General features: G+C 46.4%; 1 protein-coding gene across 7 annotated transcripts; it reads right to left on the reverse strand.

Annotated features, from left to right (window-relative positions):
• Positions 1-5,181: 5,181 nt before the first annotated feature.
• On the reverse strand, positions 5,182-10,239 carry LOC124646622. Of its 7 annotated transcripts, none has more exons than XR_006986401.1 (10): positions 9,983-10,239; positions 9,665-9,811; positions 9,064-9,122; positions 8,600-8,834; positions 8,446-8,497; positions 8,282-8,359; positions 6,178-6,707; positions 5,923-5,979; positions 5,740-5,830; positions 5,182-5,312 (listed from the first exon to the last, which is right to left on the reverse strand). XR_006986401.1 is itself a non-coding variant. In XM_047186717.1 (4 exons), exons 1-4 carry the CDS (start codon positions 6,373-6,375, stop codon positions 5,306-5,308), a joined length of 348 nt encoding a protein of 115 aa, XP_047042673.1. In that variant the 5' UTR covers positions 6,376-8,275; the 3' UTR covers positions 5,182-5,305. The 7 variants fall into 7 exon arrangements, 1 of the variants encoding a protein (XP_047042673.1); XR_006986404.1 differs by having other exon boundaries at positions 8,600-8,741; positions 9,665-9,816; XR_006986403.1 differs by having other exon boundaries at positions 6,182-6,707; positions 9,665-9,816.
• Positions 10,240-21,107: the final 10,868 nt, after the last annotated feature.

Genomic DNA, 21,107 nt, shown 5'->3' on the forward strand with positions numbered 1-21,107 from the left:
TTTCTACAGCCGGGATTCCAGGCTAGGGTTTGTGTTTGGGTTCGATTTGGTGGTTCCAGTCGGTGGATTGGAGAGAGGAAGGAGGGGGTAATGAGGCGGTTGTCGGCGGGGAAGGGAGTGGCCGGAGATGGCCGGGATCTAGGCCGGCGGCGGAGGTTGAGGAAAGGGTCTGGACTCTGGATGGAGGAGAATGCAGCTGTGGGTGGGGGAAGGTGGATTTGGCATGATGCGACTTTGGTCGCTTTGTTTTTGTTTGGTTCTTCGCGCCTGCTGGACTCAAAATAATTCGCGCTTGTTGTACTCGCATTTCGTCTCCCGCCTATCGGTCTCAAAATAATTAGCTCGCATTTTGTCTCCCGCCTGGCCATCTTTCCGGGCCACGTCATCGATCCGTGGCAACTGCCCCGGATCAGCCAATTCGTTTTAGATCCAACGGCTCACCTCTCACTTGTCTTTCCTTCCTACCACTAGTATTGATGGATGAATTTTCGTTTTCCGGCTCAGCCCAAAATGAGCACTTTGACATCCAAAACCAAATAAACATGGCACAAACCAACTTTTCATATGTTCTGACCAATGATCATGGTATATAAATCTACCAATCACTTGACGCGTATGAATGCATGTAGTCAGTGGCGGAGCTAGATCACACTACTCATAGTGGGGACTAACATAAGGTGGTGTCATGCATAAGTTAATAGTCAATGTTACTACCTTCATAGTGGAAAATAACTTAGAGGTGATATCATGCAAAATCTCAGTTATTAATTTGTACACTTATTTTGTCGTGGTGTGTGAAGTTATGGTAAAAGCAAGAACAATAGTGTAGCCGGAAGCCGTCTACAACAATTTGCCACATCATCTATAGTTAACTTATAGCTAGCATGTATAATAGTAAGCTATAAAAGTATAGTACTTTTACAATATATGGCCCACCTTTTAGTTTCACATAGTGGAGCAAGTGCTAGAGCTGGCTATTAGATAAGAGCCCACTTCCCTTCTCTCTCCTAATCTCTCTCCTCCAACTAAGCAAACTTATAATATTTTATCTCTTATAGCCACCTAACTATAGCTTATTATACTTGCTCTAACATAGCTAGTTACCACCTCCCTCTCTTCCTTAATTTATTGTTGTGTCATACTATCACCAAAATACCTTGGAGTGTGTGATGTTAGTAGCTAAGTTACTCCCACTATGAGCAGTCTCACTCTTGGAGCCTAGGCAAGACCTAGGAGTTGTGGCATTAGTGAGTGATACCCAGGAAACAGACAACGAAATAGTGGTGGAGTAGTTAAACTAGTGAAGGTTTCACCAACGAAGCCCGGGAAACTGCCTAGGTTCGGCAGGCCTTGGATCCGCCACTGCATGTGTAGCATCTCCATATGTGTTACGCGGTGTCACAAACTTGCATCCATGTCATATATATGCACACGCCATCGGACTTGTCAAGTAGAGGTATACATTCTCAGACACTGTTTCCGAAATAGAGTCCGTCGAAAAATTCCATCAAGGCACGACATGTCTGGGGATAACACTGTAGGCGCAAAAATCTTAACGTGAGTAACCGTGGCATGCAGATGTGGAAGACATGCGGAGTCGAGATTGCGCAACATCTATTTGCGTGATTTCCATGTCTCTAGTAGAAAGGCAATATCTAGCCTTCCGTAATAAAAGGGGCCAAGAATCGAAATGATTCCTTGAGAAACCGTCGACCTAAAATGCTAGACTCTAAGAGCTCCATTAAGGACATAAAAAATGTCGAAGGCTCACCGGAGGAGGGTAGGTTTGGAGCTTGTTGGTGGTGAATTGGTGATCAGTAGGAGGGAGGAAGATGTGAGGTGACGGGAGGCCACATCGACAACGGGAGTGTTGTGGGCATACTTTATGGGTATATCAACGACGTGGTCTAGATCCGGCAAGCCCGGATGGCCCACAGATGGTGATGGTGGCATATGGCCCATCGGGCAGCCCAGTTGCTGTTGATAAAACATGGATGAAGTCCAGCCCAGGAACAGGAGCCGAATCTCAACCGACCTATGCAGGTAGTCGGATCCGTGAAGGCCCATGAAGTATCCGGATCCAATACGGCGTATAAGAAAAGGTGGATCCTTGACGTGCACAGCAATGTAATATTCCGTAGTTAGGCATCTTTTATTCCGACTAGAACTCTCTGTGTAAACCCTAGATCATGGCGCCTTTATTAGCCGGATCCAGTGAGCCCTAGAGGCACAACCACAACTCATTGTAACAACGCGAAATCGCCCAGATAATTCCAGACAAGCAGCAGTAGGCCCTGTCATCGTGCAGGTGTTCCGAAGCTGGGTAAATCGCGTACCACCGTCCCGAGGACTCTCCGCCCGATGGCTCTTACTTCTTCTCCCCCTCGCGAGGATCCCTCCTCCGAGGTACCGTCGAATAGGCAACGACAGGGATACTTTCAAAAGAGATGGTAGAGACTAGTGGAAGGTTATGTAGGAGAGAGACGTGTCAAATATGGTAAAATTTGTGGAAAAGGAAGAAGATACAAGTGAGCGGGCCGCATTAGTGGTGACTAAGAGGGAGTATATGACATCAATATATTATTATGACGGTCAATGCACATGAAATAATAGTCATCCACATTGGCACGCCATAGGTTTATCATTGTGAGAATAAAGCTTATCAATTGAAAATTACATAAAATAATAGATCTATCTGTTTATGCATAGCGTAATAACAGATTTAATGAAATATCATGCATAACTTATAAAATAAATACCATGTAGGTGCCCCTCTATCCACCCAACCTCTCCTCCCCTCCCTAACCCTAGCCACCGCCCTCCCCATCTCTCCTCCTGTCGCCACCGGATCTCAGCGGGGCAAAGCCTGTGCGGGGGAATGATGGTGGTGGCGGGATGTCCCTCCGTTGTGGCTCGGAAGCGCGGCTTCGACAAAGGATCTTGAGTGAGCACCTCGGGACGGTGTGTGTGTGGCCATGGCGCCGGTCACGCAGCGGTGTGGCCTCCTCCACCTTCTAGGTTGAGGGGGAGACGATGGTGACACTGCTAAAGTGAATGACGATGCCACGATCGACGGTGGCGCCCGTGGGTGTCGCATTACTCGGTGGACGTGTCTCTTGCTCCATTGTTTACGGGGGAAACCTCAGATCTGGGGAAGGCCACCATTGACGGTGACGCCCGTGAGATTCGTAGCCCTCGTTGGAGGCGTTGTGGGGGCCTCCTGGATCGGATGGTGGCGATGTATGCGTCATCACCCCCAGTGGGGGCATCATCTTTGGAGACATTCATCAGCTGAATGGACATGTGTACGGCTTGGTGGCTCGGCGTCAGTCTCCTCGTGTTTCTCACATGGAGACCAAGGTGGAGCGCGGCGTGCCATCTACCATCTACGACGACGAGTCTCGATGGAATGGTGCAGCGGGGGCTCGGCGACGGTCGTGCGATGATGGACGCGCAAAGGATGGTGGCGCCATCTGGTGCCATGGCGGCATCGATGAAAGGTCTAGCAAGGTCAATGCATATTTATCCCTCTTAGAGATGGGTTCACGGAAGACGGAGGTAGTGACCTCTACGACGTGTATGCTGGTGCGTGCTAAGGGTCTGCTAGACCGTTTGTACGTGCCCCTTTCTCGCCAATTGGAGGTTTGGTGATGCTTTAATTTTTTAGATGATGTGTGTTGGTGTGATGTCAGGGCACTAGCCCTGTTCAGGATCACCCCTTCATGAGTAGGTGTAGAGATGTTGCTAGGATATGGTGGCTTCGAGTTGATCTTTGTATCTCTGTTGTAAGGCTTTATTGAGTAACCTAATATAAAAAAGTTATATGCATCATTTGGCTGTAGAGGCTGCGGTAAAACCACCATTTCGGAAAAAACGTGCCCCTCTATCCCTCCGTCTAGTAGTCCCCTCGGCGTATACCCCACATATTATTTTATGTTATAATAGGTCATATGAACAAGACCAAACCAAAAAGAGTCCGAGTTTTTACAAAAGTTGGGTCATTTTTCTCGAAGTGGTAGTTTTGCTCAATAAATCTAGAATCTTGTTCGGGATAGCCTGTTTTGTGAAGCGAATGACTTTTACTATTTAACCCACCTTAACATACCCATATTATGAGACACTAGTGGTTGGGGCGCCCCATGGGGCGCCTCCTCGCCGGTCAGGGGCAACCCAATCTGAATATTGTGATGGTCAACTAACACAAACTTATAGTGAAATATGGTACTATCGTGTTGGTCACTTGGATAAATGAAACATGGGGACATAAAAAAAAGTAGTTGCAATTGCATTTAGCAGGCCTTGAATATTACAACCGGGACCCTGAAGAAAATTGCAAAAACGCGATCGAGTCCTCAGTCGCCGCCGCCGGAGCGAGACCTCCATCTTCAGGCACCATTGTCGCCGCCGGGGACTTTGCCACTTGGGGAGTCGATGGCGTTGCTTCCTGGAGCGGGGTCAAGATAAATCCTCACGCAGAGGAAAGATAGCCGACGAAGAAGCCGGCTTGGAGTGGCTCAGAACGCCGAAGATAGCGCCGGCTAGCCAAGGCCGACGCTGGTGAACTCCAGAAAGAAGATCTGGAGCAAGAGCTCCAGAGACGCGGAGCGGCCCCCTCGGCCAAAGATAGCGGCGGCGCAGCTCGCCGACGCTTGGTAGCTTCCGCCGCAGCAGCCTTCCCTTCTCCCTGCTGCCACCAAGGTTTCCCAACTGACACAGCACCTCCACGCCCTCTCCCCTCGCCACCATGGCCGGCCGGAGAAGAGGGAGATGCTGCACAGCTCGGAAACAAGGTGCAGCACAGGGCTTTATTAACTCTTGTGGAGGGAGGGGCAGCACCACTGCTCGCCATCAGCTCCTTCCTCTGGAGCTTGACGAGCTGAGGTAGAAACTCCTCCGGCCGCCATGAGCTGCCCAGAAACCATGGCCACCGAATCTCCACCGGCAAGACGCCAAACCGGGACAAAGCCCGCACACAACTACTCCTAGACCTAGATCTACTATATACAGACCGGCCTCCTCCCTCCCGCCGCCTCCAGCCGGCGGCGCCGCCGGAGAAGAGGGAGGGAGGAGCCGGGAGGAGGCAAGAGACTCTCAAAGTGGAGCAGACGGAAGGAGAGAGGAAAGGGGGGAAAATGGCCGGCCGGCCACAGAGCACGGATACATGCATCTCGCATACTTGTAAGAAGGTAGTCCCACCGATGTGGAATATAATACTCCTTACATTATTACAAATGGTAGATCCACACAATCATACAATCTGAACAAATATTAGGGAATTTGACCAATACATGGTTCGATCCTTAGCTCAATATCTGTAAACCAAAAAAACAGTGGGCAAACTAACCTCAGTGAGAACTTCGAAAATACATACCTAACTTGTTTTTACATGCCCTAGAAAAATAATAGATTTTGTAGCAAAAAAGAATATACAGTATGTTGTCCATAAAGGAAATCCAATTGACTCACAGGAAAGGTTATCTTCTTGTTATATACAATATTCTGATTAGCAAGAGTTACATATATCTTCACAGATCCTTGATATATACATTAACCTGATTAGCAGGAGCTACATATATATTCTGAGAATGATGGCAGTGAGAGAATATATATCACATCACATATTTGAATTAGTTAATTGCAAGGGAAACTGTCAAGTTAATCTCCTTTATATCAAAACGTTCTGCCAACTATAAGAGAATATATATATCACCTAAAGTAGGATGTTTAACTTGACTTTACCTGATGGGAGTCATCAAGTGACCTTGGTGCTTTGCTTCAAATGTGATTTTTGAATTGATTGAAGATTTCAGGAAGCAAGTACAGCTTAACCCTGCACAGCAAAGGAACCAATATAACAGTAAATTTTAAAATGGATATCAAAAGAAGTGGCATGCTTCAAATTATTCAGGCACTGTTCCTTACATGGACTTTGAGTTCTTATAGAGCTCATGTCACCAAATCTCATCAACTTGGCAAAACCTGTAAAACGACCAACATGAAAGATGTAAAGCTTATAAATTAACCAACAGAAGCAACATTTTCCTCTCTCCAAAGAAGTGCATTAACAATCTACAGTTCAGAGATCAGGTGAAAATAATACACCCATTCAAGACTATAATAAGCGGAAATATCAGTGAGCACTCAAGCATGACAAGATGGGGAAGATAAGGTACTTACTCACATGGCACATTTTCCACAAGCAAGTAACGGCGAGCTGGTCAGAAGGACTGGGCAGAGAAGAGCAAATCTAGCACCTCTAAGCTCCCTATACCCCTTGTACATCCGGAGGGCGACCTTACTAATGTATGGCACCCCATCAATCCTCACCTTCAGAAATAGCTTCTCAGCCTTCTTGGTTGCTACTGCTGCATGCATGGAAGGTGTTCCTCCTGTATGCTCTCACCAATGGCCACCCTATGCGCTGAAACCAATTAACCATTTGTTAGCTTAAATATCTCATGCTTCGCAGGCAATTGCAGTGTACTGCAGAGATGCTTCAGCGTGTGTCAGTGGCTGCTTGGCGGCAGTGCTGTCCTGATTGTGGTCCATGGCAGTTGGCCTAGTCCTCGTGGCCTTGCTCCGGCTGTTTTCCAGTATGCAGTTTGCCTCGCTCCGATTGTCGTCCAGCATGTATGCCAACCATCATCCATAACCAAGGTGTGAGTGATACCATCCAATCACACTTTCCAACCTTCCAGCCTATCCAACTGAAGAATGAATGCAAGTTTGTTATATCGATTACTTAGCATTAACAACAAAACCACAAGTAAATATCTAGTCACATATCTCAGTGGAAGCATTCTAAAAATGATCAATCGCCAATGTAACCTTTATATAGATCCATGATTTCCAATAATATATTAAATAGGTAAAACTGCACAATCATGTATGTGTACTGTATCTATAGAGTCAACAATATAGGCAAACAGAGATTGAATTCAGAGAAAGATATACATAAATTTGATGGAGACAGGAAATACGAAGTATGGAACCAGTGGGCATTGTGAGGAACTCACCCTGCTTGTGAGAAACTCATATTCATGAACAATATGAAAAAATGCTACACAAAATGCTAATTTATGTAGAACATGAACCATTGTACCTATAATCCTACACAAAATGCTACGACACCAGTAGTTAATTCACACTGCTTGTGAGAAACTCATATTCATGAAGAACCACTATATTGCTGATCTGCAGAATAACCACTTCTATGTTCAACTATATCTGTATCATGAGAAGAGAAAACGCTAGCGATATTTAGTACATAATCTTAGCACTCAACAAACTAATAATCCAAAATAAATAAAACACATGTACAACTTCTAGGACCCAGACTATAGCGACTGGTAAGATCTCAGCTTACACTGTCAAGTGCATATATCTGCCGGGTATAAGCTTGTGAGTCATTCAAGATACAAGAAGACCAAAATGGAGCTACAATTTGGTGCACAAACAAAATGGTAACCAGGCTAAGCGTCCAACTTGAGCCATACAACACGATGGAGCAAAATTGTAGCTACAAGTAAGCCATGAGAAACCCCGCAGCCTGGAACAACTCAAGCTGCCGAAAAAGATATTTGCCCAAGAAGTCTACTGGATTTTTTTGAAAGCCATCTTTCGATAATAAGACCCTTCAGCTATTGTAGCCATGGTCAACACTATTGCAGACTGGCTGAACCACAGGGAACCGAAGAAACTACCCCAACCAAAGGATCAACATAATCTCGTAAAAAGGATCACCATATAGGATAAAATGAAGTATCATTTCCGAAACACCAATTTTGACCAACAACACGATATTTACCTAACCATTCGAACCATTCTGTATGTACAGATCACTTCTAACCATCAGTAGCGCTCAGGAGTAGGACTACCAAACAAGCCAATTATCTCAAAAAGAGGAAAAGATGGTGCTTAATTGACACGGAATGCATCAACCTTGAATTTCTTTCTATGAGAAATGGCAAGTGGTAATAGAGGAAAATCCCGCACGAAGGAAACTATGTGTTATGGGCAAACACGAACATACCAGTACCACACCAGAACATGATGGTTCAAGAAATCAAGAGCAATTATAGGAACAATGATAACTACATGAAGCATATTTCAATAAGCCAGAGACATGATGGTGATGCATAATGCCATCGACTGATTGTTACAACCAATTAAAACCAAATAAATGATGAGCACCTCACCCATCAAGCATAACCATGGCCAGAAGTAATAGCATACTAATGGTAATCATAGCAAATGCTTATTTTGAGGGGAAGAAACTCACTTTGGAATCACTGGATAATTTTGGTTTTAGCTTCTGTGAATAAGCCAACATCTTCATGGACAACCAATACACTAATATCTAAATAGAGTGCGCCATGGATATAATATCGTAAGTTGGTGACATATACATACGGAATTTAACATCATCTGGAAATGAGACCTAACCTGTCAAAGTTTTGTCGTAAACTTGTGAAGCCATTCTTTCTCTAGCACATACCTATAAATGGGAGTTTAAGTTACCACGTTATTCATTATTCAACTAACAAAGGGAATAGTTGTAGAAGTATTAGTGAATACATGCCTGATGGAAGTTGCTTACAGGTCATGACCAAGCATTTCAAAATACACAAATGCTCTTGCCGTGAAAAAACATCTATACAATGGGGTGTTATTGAGCAGGATCCAATTTGTCATCATGCTAAATAGGCTTGTACCGTGCCCAATAAGAGCTCCATGATAGCCTGTTGAATGAAGGCACACTGTTTATTATAACAATAACCTGTAGCTTGGGCAAAATAAATGCTAGATCTGCTGATTGTTCCTCCTTGCTCCACCTGCAGTAACTAAAGATCAGTGACAGAAGGAAAAGGAAAAAGATAAAACATACATCTGTTTATCAATTTAGTAGCTTTATTATTATATACGATGTTATGCGCAAGCAAACACCATACCACATGTTAAAAATTCAGATAGTATTATGTAATTTGACCTTGCTGAATAGTCGACTCAGACAAGAAAAAATATCTCTGAAAAGAAGAAAATAAACACATGACATAATTTTACCTGCAATGATGCCTCCTTCTCTGATTTTTCTTTCTACTTATTCTTTGACTTCGCCGTAACTGCATAATAGTTCACTGTAATTGTTAGAAATTATACCTTGTGTTCAAAATAATGTCTAATAAGTTTCTGAATTCTAAATTATGTGCATATTGCATAGATTAATGTGAGCATTAAGATCTGACGTTGGTGAGCAAGGGTGAATTTGTATTGCTTATAATGTCAAAAACATTTTTCTTCGCTAGTAAATTCCATGAACCGTAATACGTTTAAAATTTGATGCACCTTCAGAAGCCAACCAGCGCCAAGTTCATGGGCTCTGAAGAAGCTTTATTCCCTTCAGCAAGAAGTACTTTTTTTAAGTAAGAAATAATAACGTTAACCTATATATGTAGAAGAGTCACTATTACTTTGGTCTGAACCAAATTAAACTGGAACTAAAACAGTGAGAGAAGACAAAAAAAAAAGTGCATAACATAAGTTGAACTGGCAGGCCTGTCATGTAGATCATCTCAACCTTTTCTAGAAACTAACTCTAGTTAGCTGTATTCCATAGCTAATGAGAAAAAAACAACAAAGAACGGAAAGGAGGGCAGAAATCTACCTTGTTTTCATGGGTTGGAGCTGCAGCGGCCCGGTCAAGTAGATGAACCAGCAGCTGCTGCCGAAGCAGTGGCTGGAGCAGCGGCGCGGGTCATGGGATGGAGCATGTTCTCTCCGCCGGTCGTTCTCTAAGTTCGGTCGCGTCCTTCTTCACTGTTCAAGAGAAAGCTATGAGGGGAGAAGGAGCAGCGAGGGGTCACCAGTGGAAGGAGACGGACGGTGTTGACCGATTTAGGGTCACCGGCGCCGGAGGAGACGACCAAGAGGGGCGACGGTAGGGTTTGAGTAGCTGGAGAGAGGGAGAGGAGAGAGTGCCTACCTGTCCGGCCGCCGTCGCCGTCGATGTCGAGCTACCGCTGCCTCTAGAGCTCCGTCCGCCAATGACCATGGCGGGCGTAGCACCTCCCGCATCAGACCGCCGCCACATCTAGGGTTTCTTCGCGGGGAGAGACGCCATGTATTGGAGAGACTCCGATCCGCTGGTGGCCTGGAGAGGCTTGGTGAGAATGCGGGGAAGAGGAGCGCGTGGGGAGCCGCCGCCGCCGCCGCCAAAAAATGTGACGCGAGGGGGTAGGGTTTCGGAGGATGCGAGGGCTGTGTGAGAGAAACAAGAGCGACGCGTTTTCCGCCATACGGGGCCCACCTTTCGCCAGACGGTGGAGACCAAGCGAGGCCCACTCGACGCGCGCTAGGTGACTATCGTGGAGCGCCCAGGCATAGGGCAAACACCCACGCACTTGCTTGTTCTCAATTCCAAAGGGGGGACGATTTTCGATATGTCCTCCCGTGATTTCATGCGCCCCCCTATTCGGAGGCCCCCGCGAATCTACCCTAGCTTTCCATTGAAAATTGGTGATTCAATGTGACTATGAAAACGAGAAAGGGTTGTCGACCCTTCCTCGCGTGATTTCATGCGCCAGTAGTCCTCTTCATGAAGTGTCGTTCAGATTTGTGTATTGGCTTTGAATCAATCGCATTGAAAATTGTTATTTTGGACATAAAAAACCCACGCTATTAGGAAACTGCTTATAAGGGTTACCATGTCGGTGGAATGGCAAGTCCTCTCCGTTCCACATGTAATATCGGCGGTGTTTCCACATTCAGTGTGCCACCGGCATTGACCTACCAATGGCATGTATGAACTGGAGCCATGACAACGATGTGTGGGCCCTACTTGGCCACTCGATGTGAAAAAATTACTAGAGTGGATTTTTTCACGCCACTAAAATTTTCTAACCCATGGCGTGTCTTTTTTTTACGCGCCACAAAGAAAATTTTAAAAAAAATTAAAAAATGAAAAATGGACCGTGGCCTAGCGTTGGTGGCGTAACAGTTGGGGCACGCCACCAGGTGCACGATACCGGCCTAAGCAGCACCCGGGCCCACCGACCCTTACGCCATCCGCTCTAAGCAAGCCCCCGCACGTCTCCTCCATGCAGTCACTCTCTCTCCCAACCATACACTATAGTCCATGCATCGCCGCCTCCTGGCGCACTCCACATGCACCCCCTCGGTCCTCTCCCCGGCCCGCGACCATCTCTTCATCTCCACGACCCTCTCTCTGTGCCTCCGCCTCCCACGGTTCGTGTAGTCGTCCCGCCACCCGTGCCGCTGCCCCTGGAGCCTCATGTTGATTCATCGACGCCGCTTCAGTAATAGCACCATTATTTTATGTCCAAAAATTATTTGTTTGCGTGTCACCTTATGAACACAACACCGGAATATTTGATACCGGTGGTCTTTGGCACGCCACCATTATTCCAAATACCACTAACGAGAAACCGATGGCGTGTCTAATCCATGCCACTAAGGGTGGTTTTGCTACAACATTGGTAGCATTTTCTATACTGGTGTAGAAAGTACACGTGTCCCAATAACCACTCCCAAAACCGGGCGGGAACAATGTCATAACAAAGTTCGTCTCTTCAAACGTGACAACCTTTGCATGCTCACTCAGTTTTTGACGAGCTAGGGATGCTTAGAAAGGTAACACCAAGATCTATTTAAGAAAAACTTCCACCACTGGATATAAGAAAAATGATCTATATATACCACATAGATCACTCAATCCAAGGGTAGGTGACGTGGGAAATGCGACATCCCTATTATTTGGTGTCATCTTCCTTTGGCAGTCCTTGTTCTTGATCGTACCCGAGGGCTAGAGTGTGGTGTGTGTTCCCATCATTACATGTGCAATGAGATCATCATTGCGCCACCCGAACATATGTTTCATGCATGTAGTGGAACTTGGTATTTTATGCTTACAATTTGACATAAAAAATAGGCTTGGTTAGCTCATTTGTACTGAAAACAAAGCAAGTAGCAAGAGAATAAAATTAGTCTCATTTTTTTTCAAACATATGTGAATGTTTCCACTACTATAAAGCGGGAGTTTCGTTGTGATAACTGTATTTTTGGGTTATTAACTTATAACTGTTTGAATTTGGCCAATTTGTTTCTTAAATTAAATGGTAAATGTATATTATTATATCGGTGGTATTGGTATCATGACGACAACCGTATTATAACAGTCACAATTCGGGCATAGGACTGTTAGGTTCTCCACTGGGGACGAACTCTGTTTAGGAATGTGTCGTCGATGGGCTCGTAGATGCGACCGACATCAATAGGTCGGGGTGTATGGATCTTGGCGGGCTAAGAGCATGTCCAGCCATGTCCCCGGGAAGGCCCCAGGATCCCTTTTTTTTTCATCCGAATGGACGAAAACGGCCCAGTCGCGCCCCCGTATCCTCGTTTTGGCCCGGATTTGGGCTTTCATCCATCCGGTGAGCCCAGGTCATCCCCGCCCCCCGGGGAGCGCTCGGGGAGTCCGGAGGAAATGAAAGCGCGGGAAACATTGAGAAAACTTCCCGCGCGGCTGGTGGCCCCGACTTGTCAGCGAGAAAGGCCGATCGTTGTCCTCATCGCATCGTCTTCCGCGCGCTACCAAAGCTTCGACGCGGCAAGTAATGTCATCGCCTCGAATTCGCGCGCGGTTCCCTCTATTTATCGCGGAACTACCGCGTCTGGTTGCATTCACCACCCCCCGTCTTCCTATTCACCACCAAACTTCTCTCCCCAATCTCCTCGACCGAGCAATGGCGGACTTTAGCGACGGCATCGGCCGGTGTTCTCTCCACCAATGGGAGGGGAGGTTGCTGCACGTGGCGGGCTACCCGGCGCCGCCGGACTTCCGCGCGCCCGGAGGTAGGCGCCTGAGCACGGGGGGGGGGGGTATCGATCTCGCCGCCGCCAATAGGACGCGCCGCCCTCGAGGCAGAGATCGACGCGGTGCTCGTCACCCTCAGCTACGAGCAGCGCACCGAGCCGCGCTTCTACCCTGACAACTACGAGGCTTGGACGGACTTCTTTCGGCAAAGGTACGAGCGCAAACTCGCTACCTACGACGGCCCTCCCCCTCCTCCCGCGCGCAACAACACCGTCGGCCGCCGCCACCGGTGGTGCGGGCCGGGGCGCACCCTTGAGAACATGCTCGCGCACATCGATGGCGGCAACTACCCCGTACTGGGGATGCCGCCGCCGGTGGCGCCTTCCTTGTCGCGCCGACACGGGAGCTCGTGGACGCCGCGTCATCCGCGAGGGGGGGCTCCGGTCGTCATCTCCATCTCGCAGCCGCAAAGAGGAAGACGTCCAAGAAGGAGGCCGCATCGACCGCTGCTGCGTCCCAGCTCGCCGAAGAGGATGCCAAACGGGCCGAGGACGCGACGATCTGAGAGGCCATCACGAGGTCGCTGACCGACCTCGTCCCCGCCAACAACGCCCTCCCGATGGACGCGGCGCTCGCCTGGTCCAGGCAGGACTGGGAGAGGCAGGAAGCGGAGCAGCAGAGGCGTCTGCTGGACCTGGCGGCCGCGCGGCGCCGCTCCGCCCGCGCCACACCCACCGCACCCGTGCCGCTGATCAAGCTAGAGGAGAGCAGCGATGATGAGTGGTATCGGCCGCCGCCGCCACACGGCGACTCTGGCAAGGGTTCAAGCCGTTGGTACGGAGACACCGGCTAGAGCAGCCAGCAGGCGCCGCCGCCCGAGGACGCTGGCCACTCCAGCGACGACGACGTCGGCGACTACACGGCGTTCTACCGCTATTTCGGCATGTAGAACGACTGCCTTTTAATTAGTTTATATTCCCTCTCGCAGAATTCAAATGTATTACAAATTCGGTCTATATATGTACGAACTCGTCTATATATGTTAAATATCTCTAAATTTCACCTATGTTTGAATGTATTTCGTCTGGTTTTGTTTGAATTCACACATATTTATTCATTCCCCTAGGCTCGCCGCTGGGAATATGGACCTCCCCTGGCTAAATTTTACATCCATCCGACGCTAGCGCCGGATTTCGGCCTGGAGAGCCCCAACGGCTGGAGATGCTCTAACAATCACTGTTTTTTATTCCAATCATTCCCACTCTTGGAGCCGACGTTGGAGTACACCTAATGTAAAAGTGTGGAATTTTAACATTCTGACTTCTGGGTTTGGAAGCTTGCTGTCATGTGTGATGCCAATCATTCTTGTGTCCTTTTATGTTATATTAGTTTAATTTGTTATTGTATTCATTTTCGTGAATGCAGTTCCAATTAAATCCGCCCGTTTGATTCCAAATAATCCGTTGATTGTTTATATTTTGTTGCATATACTTGAAGAGTATGGTCTATCATACTCACTCTTGCTCCCTCATGTTATTTTAATGTAGTCCTAAGTATGTGGAGAAAAGATGTCGTCATTGTTCGAGGAGTAGGTTGGACAAGTGGGCAGGAAGCAAGTTAGACAGTTTAGTAATAATTCTGATGTAAATGTAAAGAAATCATGTTAAAATGAACAAACGATCGAGCTTTTTGAGATCCAAACCCATGACGCGTCCTTTCATGTTATTTTATGTCTGCGCGCAGCGGTTGCTTCGTCCAGGACGGGTCTCGAGGCGTGATATTCGTGGTCCGCAGTTCCGCATCAAAAAAATAACCGCATCCTCCCACCTGAGCAAGATCAGCCGAATTAGTAGTAGGATGGAAAATCCAACATGTTTTTTTAAATGCATGCGTGAAGAATGTACTTGACCGGCCACACAACTTAGCAACGGGGATACCACAACAATATTTTGTACCCATGAACACCTTTAGCAAACAATAAGTTGGACTTTGAGGGGACCAAAATAGTCCACATATACAAGTTTCTTTAGATCTTATGCTTTACATCATCTTTAAGTTTTTTTCTTCTAAAATGTATTAAGTTCATTAAGTGCATCATTTCACATTAGTGTTTCGTGAATTAATTACCACCGGTTTCAATGCAGTTGGTCGATCTTGGATCAACTTTAGGCTTGGAATAACTGAATGGTTTTAATTTTGCACAGTGTTATTTGCTTACATATCATAGTAAGATGTCTTTTGTTGCGTGTTTGCTTTTCATGGATAATTCGGACTAGAAAGACAAAGTCGACAGAGAAAAGGAAATGAGAAGCAAGGTTTTTTTTCGGAATCTATCCTTGCGGGGTACGGTCCTACTCTCGATAGACGAATCCGGCGGGAAACTAATGAAAATTTAGAATGAGCGGGAGCTGAACGAAAAATTTCCAAATTGGGAGGCGAAAATTTGGAAAGAGCGGGAGCTTTGGCGCAAAAGTTTGGAATGAAACGAAACGCGTGACCAAAAAGAAATCCCTACCCAAATTCCCCGCATCCTCTCCTTTCCCAAATTCCCATCCACGAATCCTCGGGTCTGTCCCCGCGCCGCCGCCTCCTTCCCGCCGGCCACCTCGCCGTCCTTGCCGCCCCAGGCCCTAGCCTCCTACCACACCACCTTCCCCTTCCCCCCCAGTCCCCGCGCCACCGCGAAACCCTTGAGGAGCGGCTGCTGGTCCGGCGTCGAGGAACTGCGCCCGGTGCTGGCACTCGCCGACGTCGCCGACCGGAGCAAGGAGAGGCCCTCGTCCCGTGGGCGTCCATGACGACGTCAGGGCCCAAGCAGAAGCAGACGCAGGACTCCTCCACGGCGTCCACGTCGAGCTCGCCAGCCATTGTAAGCTCATGATCTCCTCCACTCCCCGCCTCCATACCTCGATTCCATCTTGCTGAAGCTCGTTCCCGTGCAGAAAAGGAGGTGATGGCTGGTCTACCCAACTCCTGATTGTGTGTGGTCGCCGGCACGGCAAGGACAGCGCGCTTGAGCTGCTACAACTGGGCGTCCGCGGCTCTCCAAGATCGATCCCGACCAGCACGACACCCACCAACCTGAAGGTCCTCCCTTTTCCCCCCTCTTCCTGCCGTGCTATAGCCTAGGTTGTTTCCCCAGGATTGATTTACTCGTAGGCTCAGTAGCTCGCCCCGATCTATCTATCTAGCTTGCTGTTACTTTTACTTTTGTACCGTGCTACCCCATTATTGAATCTTGATGAAGATGGCAACATTTTCAGTTGAAATTGTACTGAAAAATCATGTAGCCATGTTTCAGGCTGTAAAGGGCATGCAATACTTTATCAATTGACGGTTTTACAATCTTCCTAAGGCTTTGTGCTAATTGTTGTTGCTGTAGCAGCAGCTAGGTTGATATCCTTGCGTCGTCGATAAAATCTGCACACACTTGTCTTTGTTTGTTTATTACATGAATTGCATAAACAAATAATCCAGGACTACCCTGGATGTTTTTAGGTTGATGACATGCTATTTAAATTTGTGCTATTTACTACTGTAGCATCTCTCTCTCTCTCTCTCTCTCTCTCTCTCTCGTTCCTTCCATTGTTAATTTGCCTTCAATTTTGTTTCTAGTATACTTGTAAAGGATGCTTCTAATTTTTGTGTTTCTAAAGAGGTAATTTTTGCGTTTCTAGTTATGCAGTGCCGGCCTCCCTGAGTTCATGCTGCTCGCAGATGTGCTGCCGGTGCCTTCCCCGGCCTGCTGCCTCTGGCGACATGATGCCGCAACATCCGTCCGATGAGTTCACCAGCTACTGATGTCGCCGTAGGGTAGGACCTGCAGCTCGCCCTGGGGCTGCCTCAAGCACGAGGAGGGACACTCAACTACCGTCGCACTGAGGTAATCTTGCTTTTATTCTCCAACCCATACCTAGTGGTTCAATATGCATGTATGGTTGTTGCACATGCTCGATATGTGCTCAATGGTGTGGTTTATTGCTAAAGATAGGAGGATTTAAGCTGCTGCAAGTTAGTGATATCTCAGCTAATTGGCATTCTGTTTACTTTTCATACTAATCTCTGTACGTTACATGGAAAAATATTTTGAGCTAGCAGAGGATTTTTGGGTGCTTGCCGATTATGCAGCTGTGCGTGTTCCTGTTGATTTACATAGCCTTGTGGCTGATCTGGTTGTGCAAATTCGAGTTCTGTAACATTTTGCGCATCATACAGGCTTAGTTGGATTCCAACATGAAAACTAAACCTGAAAGGTTGTCTTATTGTAATCTCGAGTTTAGTTTTAATTTTCAGGGGTCAATGCCTGCTTACTTGTTGTATTGGGTTTGGTTCACTTCTGCACTTCACTTCACACATGTGCTTCGGTTCAGTTATGCACACAGTTTTCCTATTCTGAATATGAATATGGTTCTTCTCTCTTTGTAATAATGAAAATAGCCACAGATGGCTTGGCTAGAACCTGATTCCCTTTTGTCTTTCCTGTATAGGCTGGGGGTAAATGAGCCTTAAATCCTTGCTACTTTTGCACCAAATTTGCAATCATGTGAATTATACCGTTGTATATTTGTTTTGCTGCTGTCTAAATCCTTGCTATGTGTAAGATGCTTGCGTACCATGTTAGTGAGATCAATTTAATTTTATTTCGCAAAGCACGTAATGGATAATTTGTTATGTCGTGATGGATCATTGTATGTGTTGTGCATACTGATCATTGTGCATTCCGTTGATCTGGTTACTGTTTTATGCCAGTTTTTGATCTATCCATATTTGTTAAATCTTCACTAAAGCTGAACATCATGTTTCTTTTGAATAGGATGACTAGATGACACAACCCGGGGAAGCTAGTTGGAGGGGATGCGGCTCACCACGACGACGATCATGGCGTAGCAGGGTGAGCTCTCCTCCTCTGTTTGCAAGTCCCCGCCCTCTCCTGGGTGTGTTGGCCTCACTGCTCCACCGACCACATGCTCCTCCTGTTCCTCTCCAAAAAAGGTAGCAGTTTTCTTTCTATTTCCTCCTCTTAAACCTCGATTAAGTAATGTATACGCCACCCCTACGGCGACATCAGCAGCTAGTAAACTCATTGGATGGATTTTGGTTCCCTAGATGTAGGCATGTGTTGTTCTATGATGTGTCCAGTAATGTATACGCCAACAGGTCCTCCCCTACGGCGACATCAACAGCTAGTGAACTCATTGAACTGTCCAGTATTTATTCTGTGAACTATGATATGATGTCCATGTACTTTGGCTTGACATTCATTGTGCACTCTCACTGTTTTGTTTCTTGAATTGTGGTCGGGATGTGCGTCGGTTAATTAGCTGCAGCAAATGCTTTCATTTCTTAAATAAATCTACTGATCTAGAGCTGACCAACACCATGTGTTTGTTCTTGTTGTTGAAGGATAGCCAGGAAGAGGACATCCAGGTTAGCAGAGGAGCTTGCACACATGTAGCAGCAGGAGCCTGCTGCATCATCGTCACCTCTTGGAAGCTGGAAGAAGAAAACCCATCTGTGTGCATGATGCAGCCTTGGTTGCGCCTGCTGGCTGAGATATCAGATCGGGCGGAATTTTTGTAATTCATGTTGTGTTGTTATTGGTTAACCATCAGTGTTTGTCCCAGAACTGGAACTTACTTGATGCCGTCCATGGATCTGCTGGATTTGTCTTTGACGTGCTGGTTATGCGCTGATCTAGTTTGAGTCTTAAAATGCTTAGATATGCAAATTTGTTTCTCACCTTTTGTTATGTGCTGGATGTCCTCTAAACAGGGGAGGTCTGGCCAATTTTTTCTGATGCTTGGCTTGACTGTCTTGTCTACGTTTTGTATTTTCTTAGCAGATAAAATTCTCAGTTTTTCCAAGAGAAACTTATCCTGGTCAACCTTAATTGGCAAAGTATCTAAGCTAGCTTTACTTTTTCGATCTAGGGAGAATCATCTCGTGATGTACATTGTCATGCCAAGCATTTTTACTTGTTGAATGAAAATCGTGATGTACATTGTCATGCGAGCATTTTTACTTGTTGAATGAAAATCTTAAACGTCCTTTTCTTTCCTTGATATGATCATTCATGATCTGGCTTGAATCCCTGTTTTTCTAGCTATCTAGATTGGGACTCGAGCCAGCCTTTGGTACGGAATAATGCGCTAGTTTTGCGATGAGAATGGATCACGGTTGAGGCGTGTACATGGGTTGTAGTTTGCCTATTCGAACTGCTCTCCGAGTTTGTTTTTGGTGGCGTCGGCGGCTGTAGTCGATGAAGACTATACTAGGGTGTCACCACCACCGGCAGCCTCCCCCTGGGATGCTAGAGGCCCACATGACTGGAGAATTCGATAGAAAAGGTTGGCAACAGAACTGAACATGGATGTGCTAGGCAAGACATGAGGTAGAGGGTGAAAGCGGATGTGCTCGAACAAGACATGAGATAGAGGTGAGAGTTGGCACTTAACAGAAAAGGCTAACAAGGAGAAATTAAGTCCACAAAAACCGAGGGGAAAAAGAAATATCAGCCCACTTGTGAGAGAGAGATGAGACTTTCATCTTCCTCAAACCGAGGGGAAAAAGAAATATCAACCCACTTGTGTGAGAGAGATGAGAATTTCATCTTCCTGGAAACATAATGGCGCCACTAGACCTGCTTGAGAGAGGAGACCTCCCTGAGTGAGAAAGATAGAGAGGGAGAGAGAGACCCAAACCCACCCCACGCCAAAGTCCAAAGTCACAAGTCACACGCGAAATTCGCACGCGGCTCTAGTGAGAAGAGACTCATATATATAGAGAAAGTGGGAGGGTGGAGGAAACTTGGTTCTGATGAGTGGCAATGGGGCAATTAGTGGGCTGTTGGATGTGAAAGGAATGGACGGTTCAGATCAGTGGTGATGGGGTAATCCGTGGGTGCTCGACTTCTGTGATCTGATTGGCGTGGGCAGCCCTTTCATTGGTTTCTGAAAAGACTATGTGACATAGCCAAAAAGATACAGCTACCAGAGCCTGCATGACATTGAAGGAACTGAACGGAACTAAAACGGATCGCCAACTTGTTGTAGTTTTGAGGTTGGTGTATACTGCATTGTTATGTGATTACACCATTAATTGAATGTACATACTTGCTGATTGTGTGCAGATGTGTAGAGCACAAATCTGAGAAAGTTAAGGTTCTTCTCCATACTGGGCCAGAAACTAGCTGTGTTGTATATTTCTAACTTTGTACAGGTGGTATTGCCGCTGTTTGTGTTGCTTACTTCCTCAGTACATCTCTGACAGATAATAACCATGGTCCTATCTTTTCCCCCCTCTTCCTGCCGTGCTATAGCCTAGGTTGTTTCCCCAGGATTGATTTACTCGTAGGCTCAGTAGCTCGCCCCGATCTATCTATCTAGCATGCTGTTACTTTTACTTTTGTACCGTGCTACCCCATTATTGAATCTTGATGAAGATGGTAACATTTTCAGTTGAAATTGTACTGAAAAATGGACCTAGCAAGACACTGAATAATAGGTAAGCTGTTTTATCTAACCAAGTTTCCAAAGTATCTAAAAACATACGGAGTAGGCTTGATGGGTTATGTATAATGTTGCTTTCTCCAAGATATACCTAGAATAGATCTTGGATATGAGCCTTCTTCCTGAAGTCGTCCCTGGGTCTTAAAATAACATATCTAGGATCTGCTGAAGTTGTCCCTGGATTAGTTCAGAGCTGACAACTTAGATGGTATATGTTCCCAACTGATACACTGACTACTAGTTTGATCATGAAATAAGGTTTTATCTTGAAGTTTTGGAACATCATCCTTATACCTTTTCTTGCGAATAAAATAAAAGATTATTTGTGGGCATGATTAAGAATATGCATCACATCCATTTTTTGCAGGGTAAAAGACTTAAGGCTATTATGTTGGCCGCGGCAGAGTTAGCAGCTCTGCGCCTTCGTGACCTCCCAGCCAGTGATCACCAGGGAGGCGAGTGCAAAAACCAGGTTTTCTGCCTTCTAGACAAAAATGGGGACGGAAGGATCAGTATCGAGGAGCTCACAGAGGTGATGGAAGATCTCGGTGCAGAGGGTGAGGATGCATCTCCTTGATGCAAACAGTGACGGTTCCCTCAGCTTTGATGAATTCGAGTCATTCCAGAGACAGGTATGTGCAAGTTTTACATCTGCGGCAAATTATCCTTCCACCGTTGTATTCTCGAAACTTTCCTTAAGGGCACACAGATTTCTGATAGATCATGTGTTTCTGGCTTATCAGGTTGAATTAATGAGAAGCTTGGAG

The sequence above is a fragment of the Lolium rigidum genome, chromosome 4, assembly GCF_022539505.1.
Source record: "Lolium rigidum isolate FL_2022 chromosome 4, APGP_CSIRO_Lrig_0.1, whole genome shotgun sequence".
Taxonomy (NCBI): Eukaryota; Viridiplantae; Streptophyta; class Magnoliopsida; order Poales; family Poaceae; genus Lolium; species Lolium rigidum.

What these genes read in the sequence shown, in the direction of transcription:
- LOC124646622 (XM_047186717.1), bottom strand. Translation starts at nt 6,375, where the DNA reads ATGCATGCAGCAGTAGCAACCAAGAAGGCTGAGAAGCTATTTCTGAAG. An exon ending in CTTGTGGAAAATGTGCCATG is followed by an intron (nt 5,978 to 6,180) that starts TGAGTAAGTACC and finishes CGTTTTACAGGT; the next exon opens with TTTGCCAAGTTGATGAGATT. An exon ending in TATAAGAACTCAAAGTCCAT is followed by an intron (nt 5,831 to 5,922) that starts GTAAGGAACAGT and finishes TTTGCTGTGCAG; the next exon opens with GGTTAAGCTGTACTTGCTTC.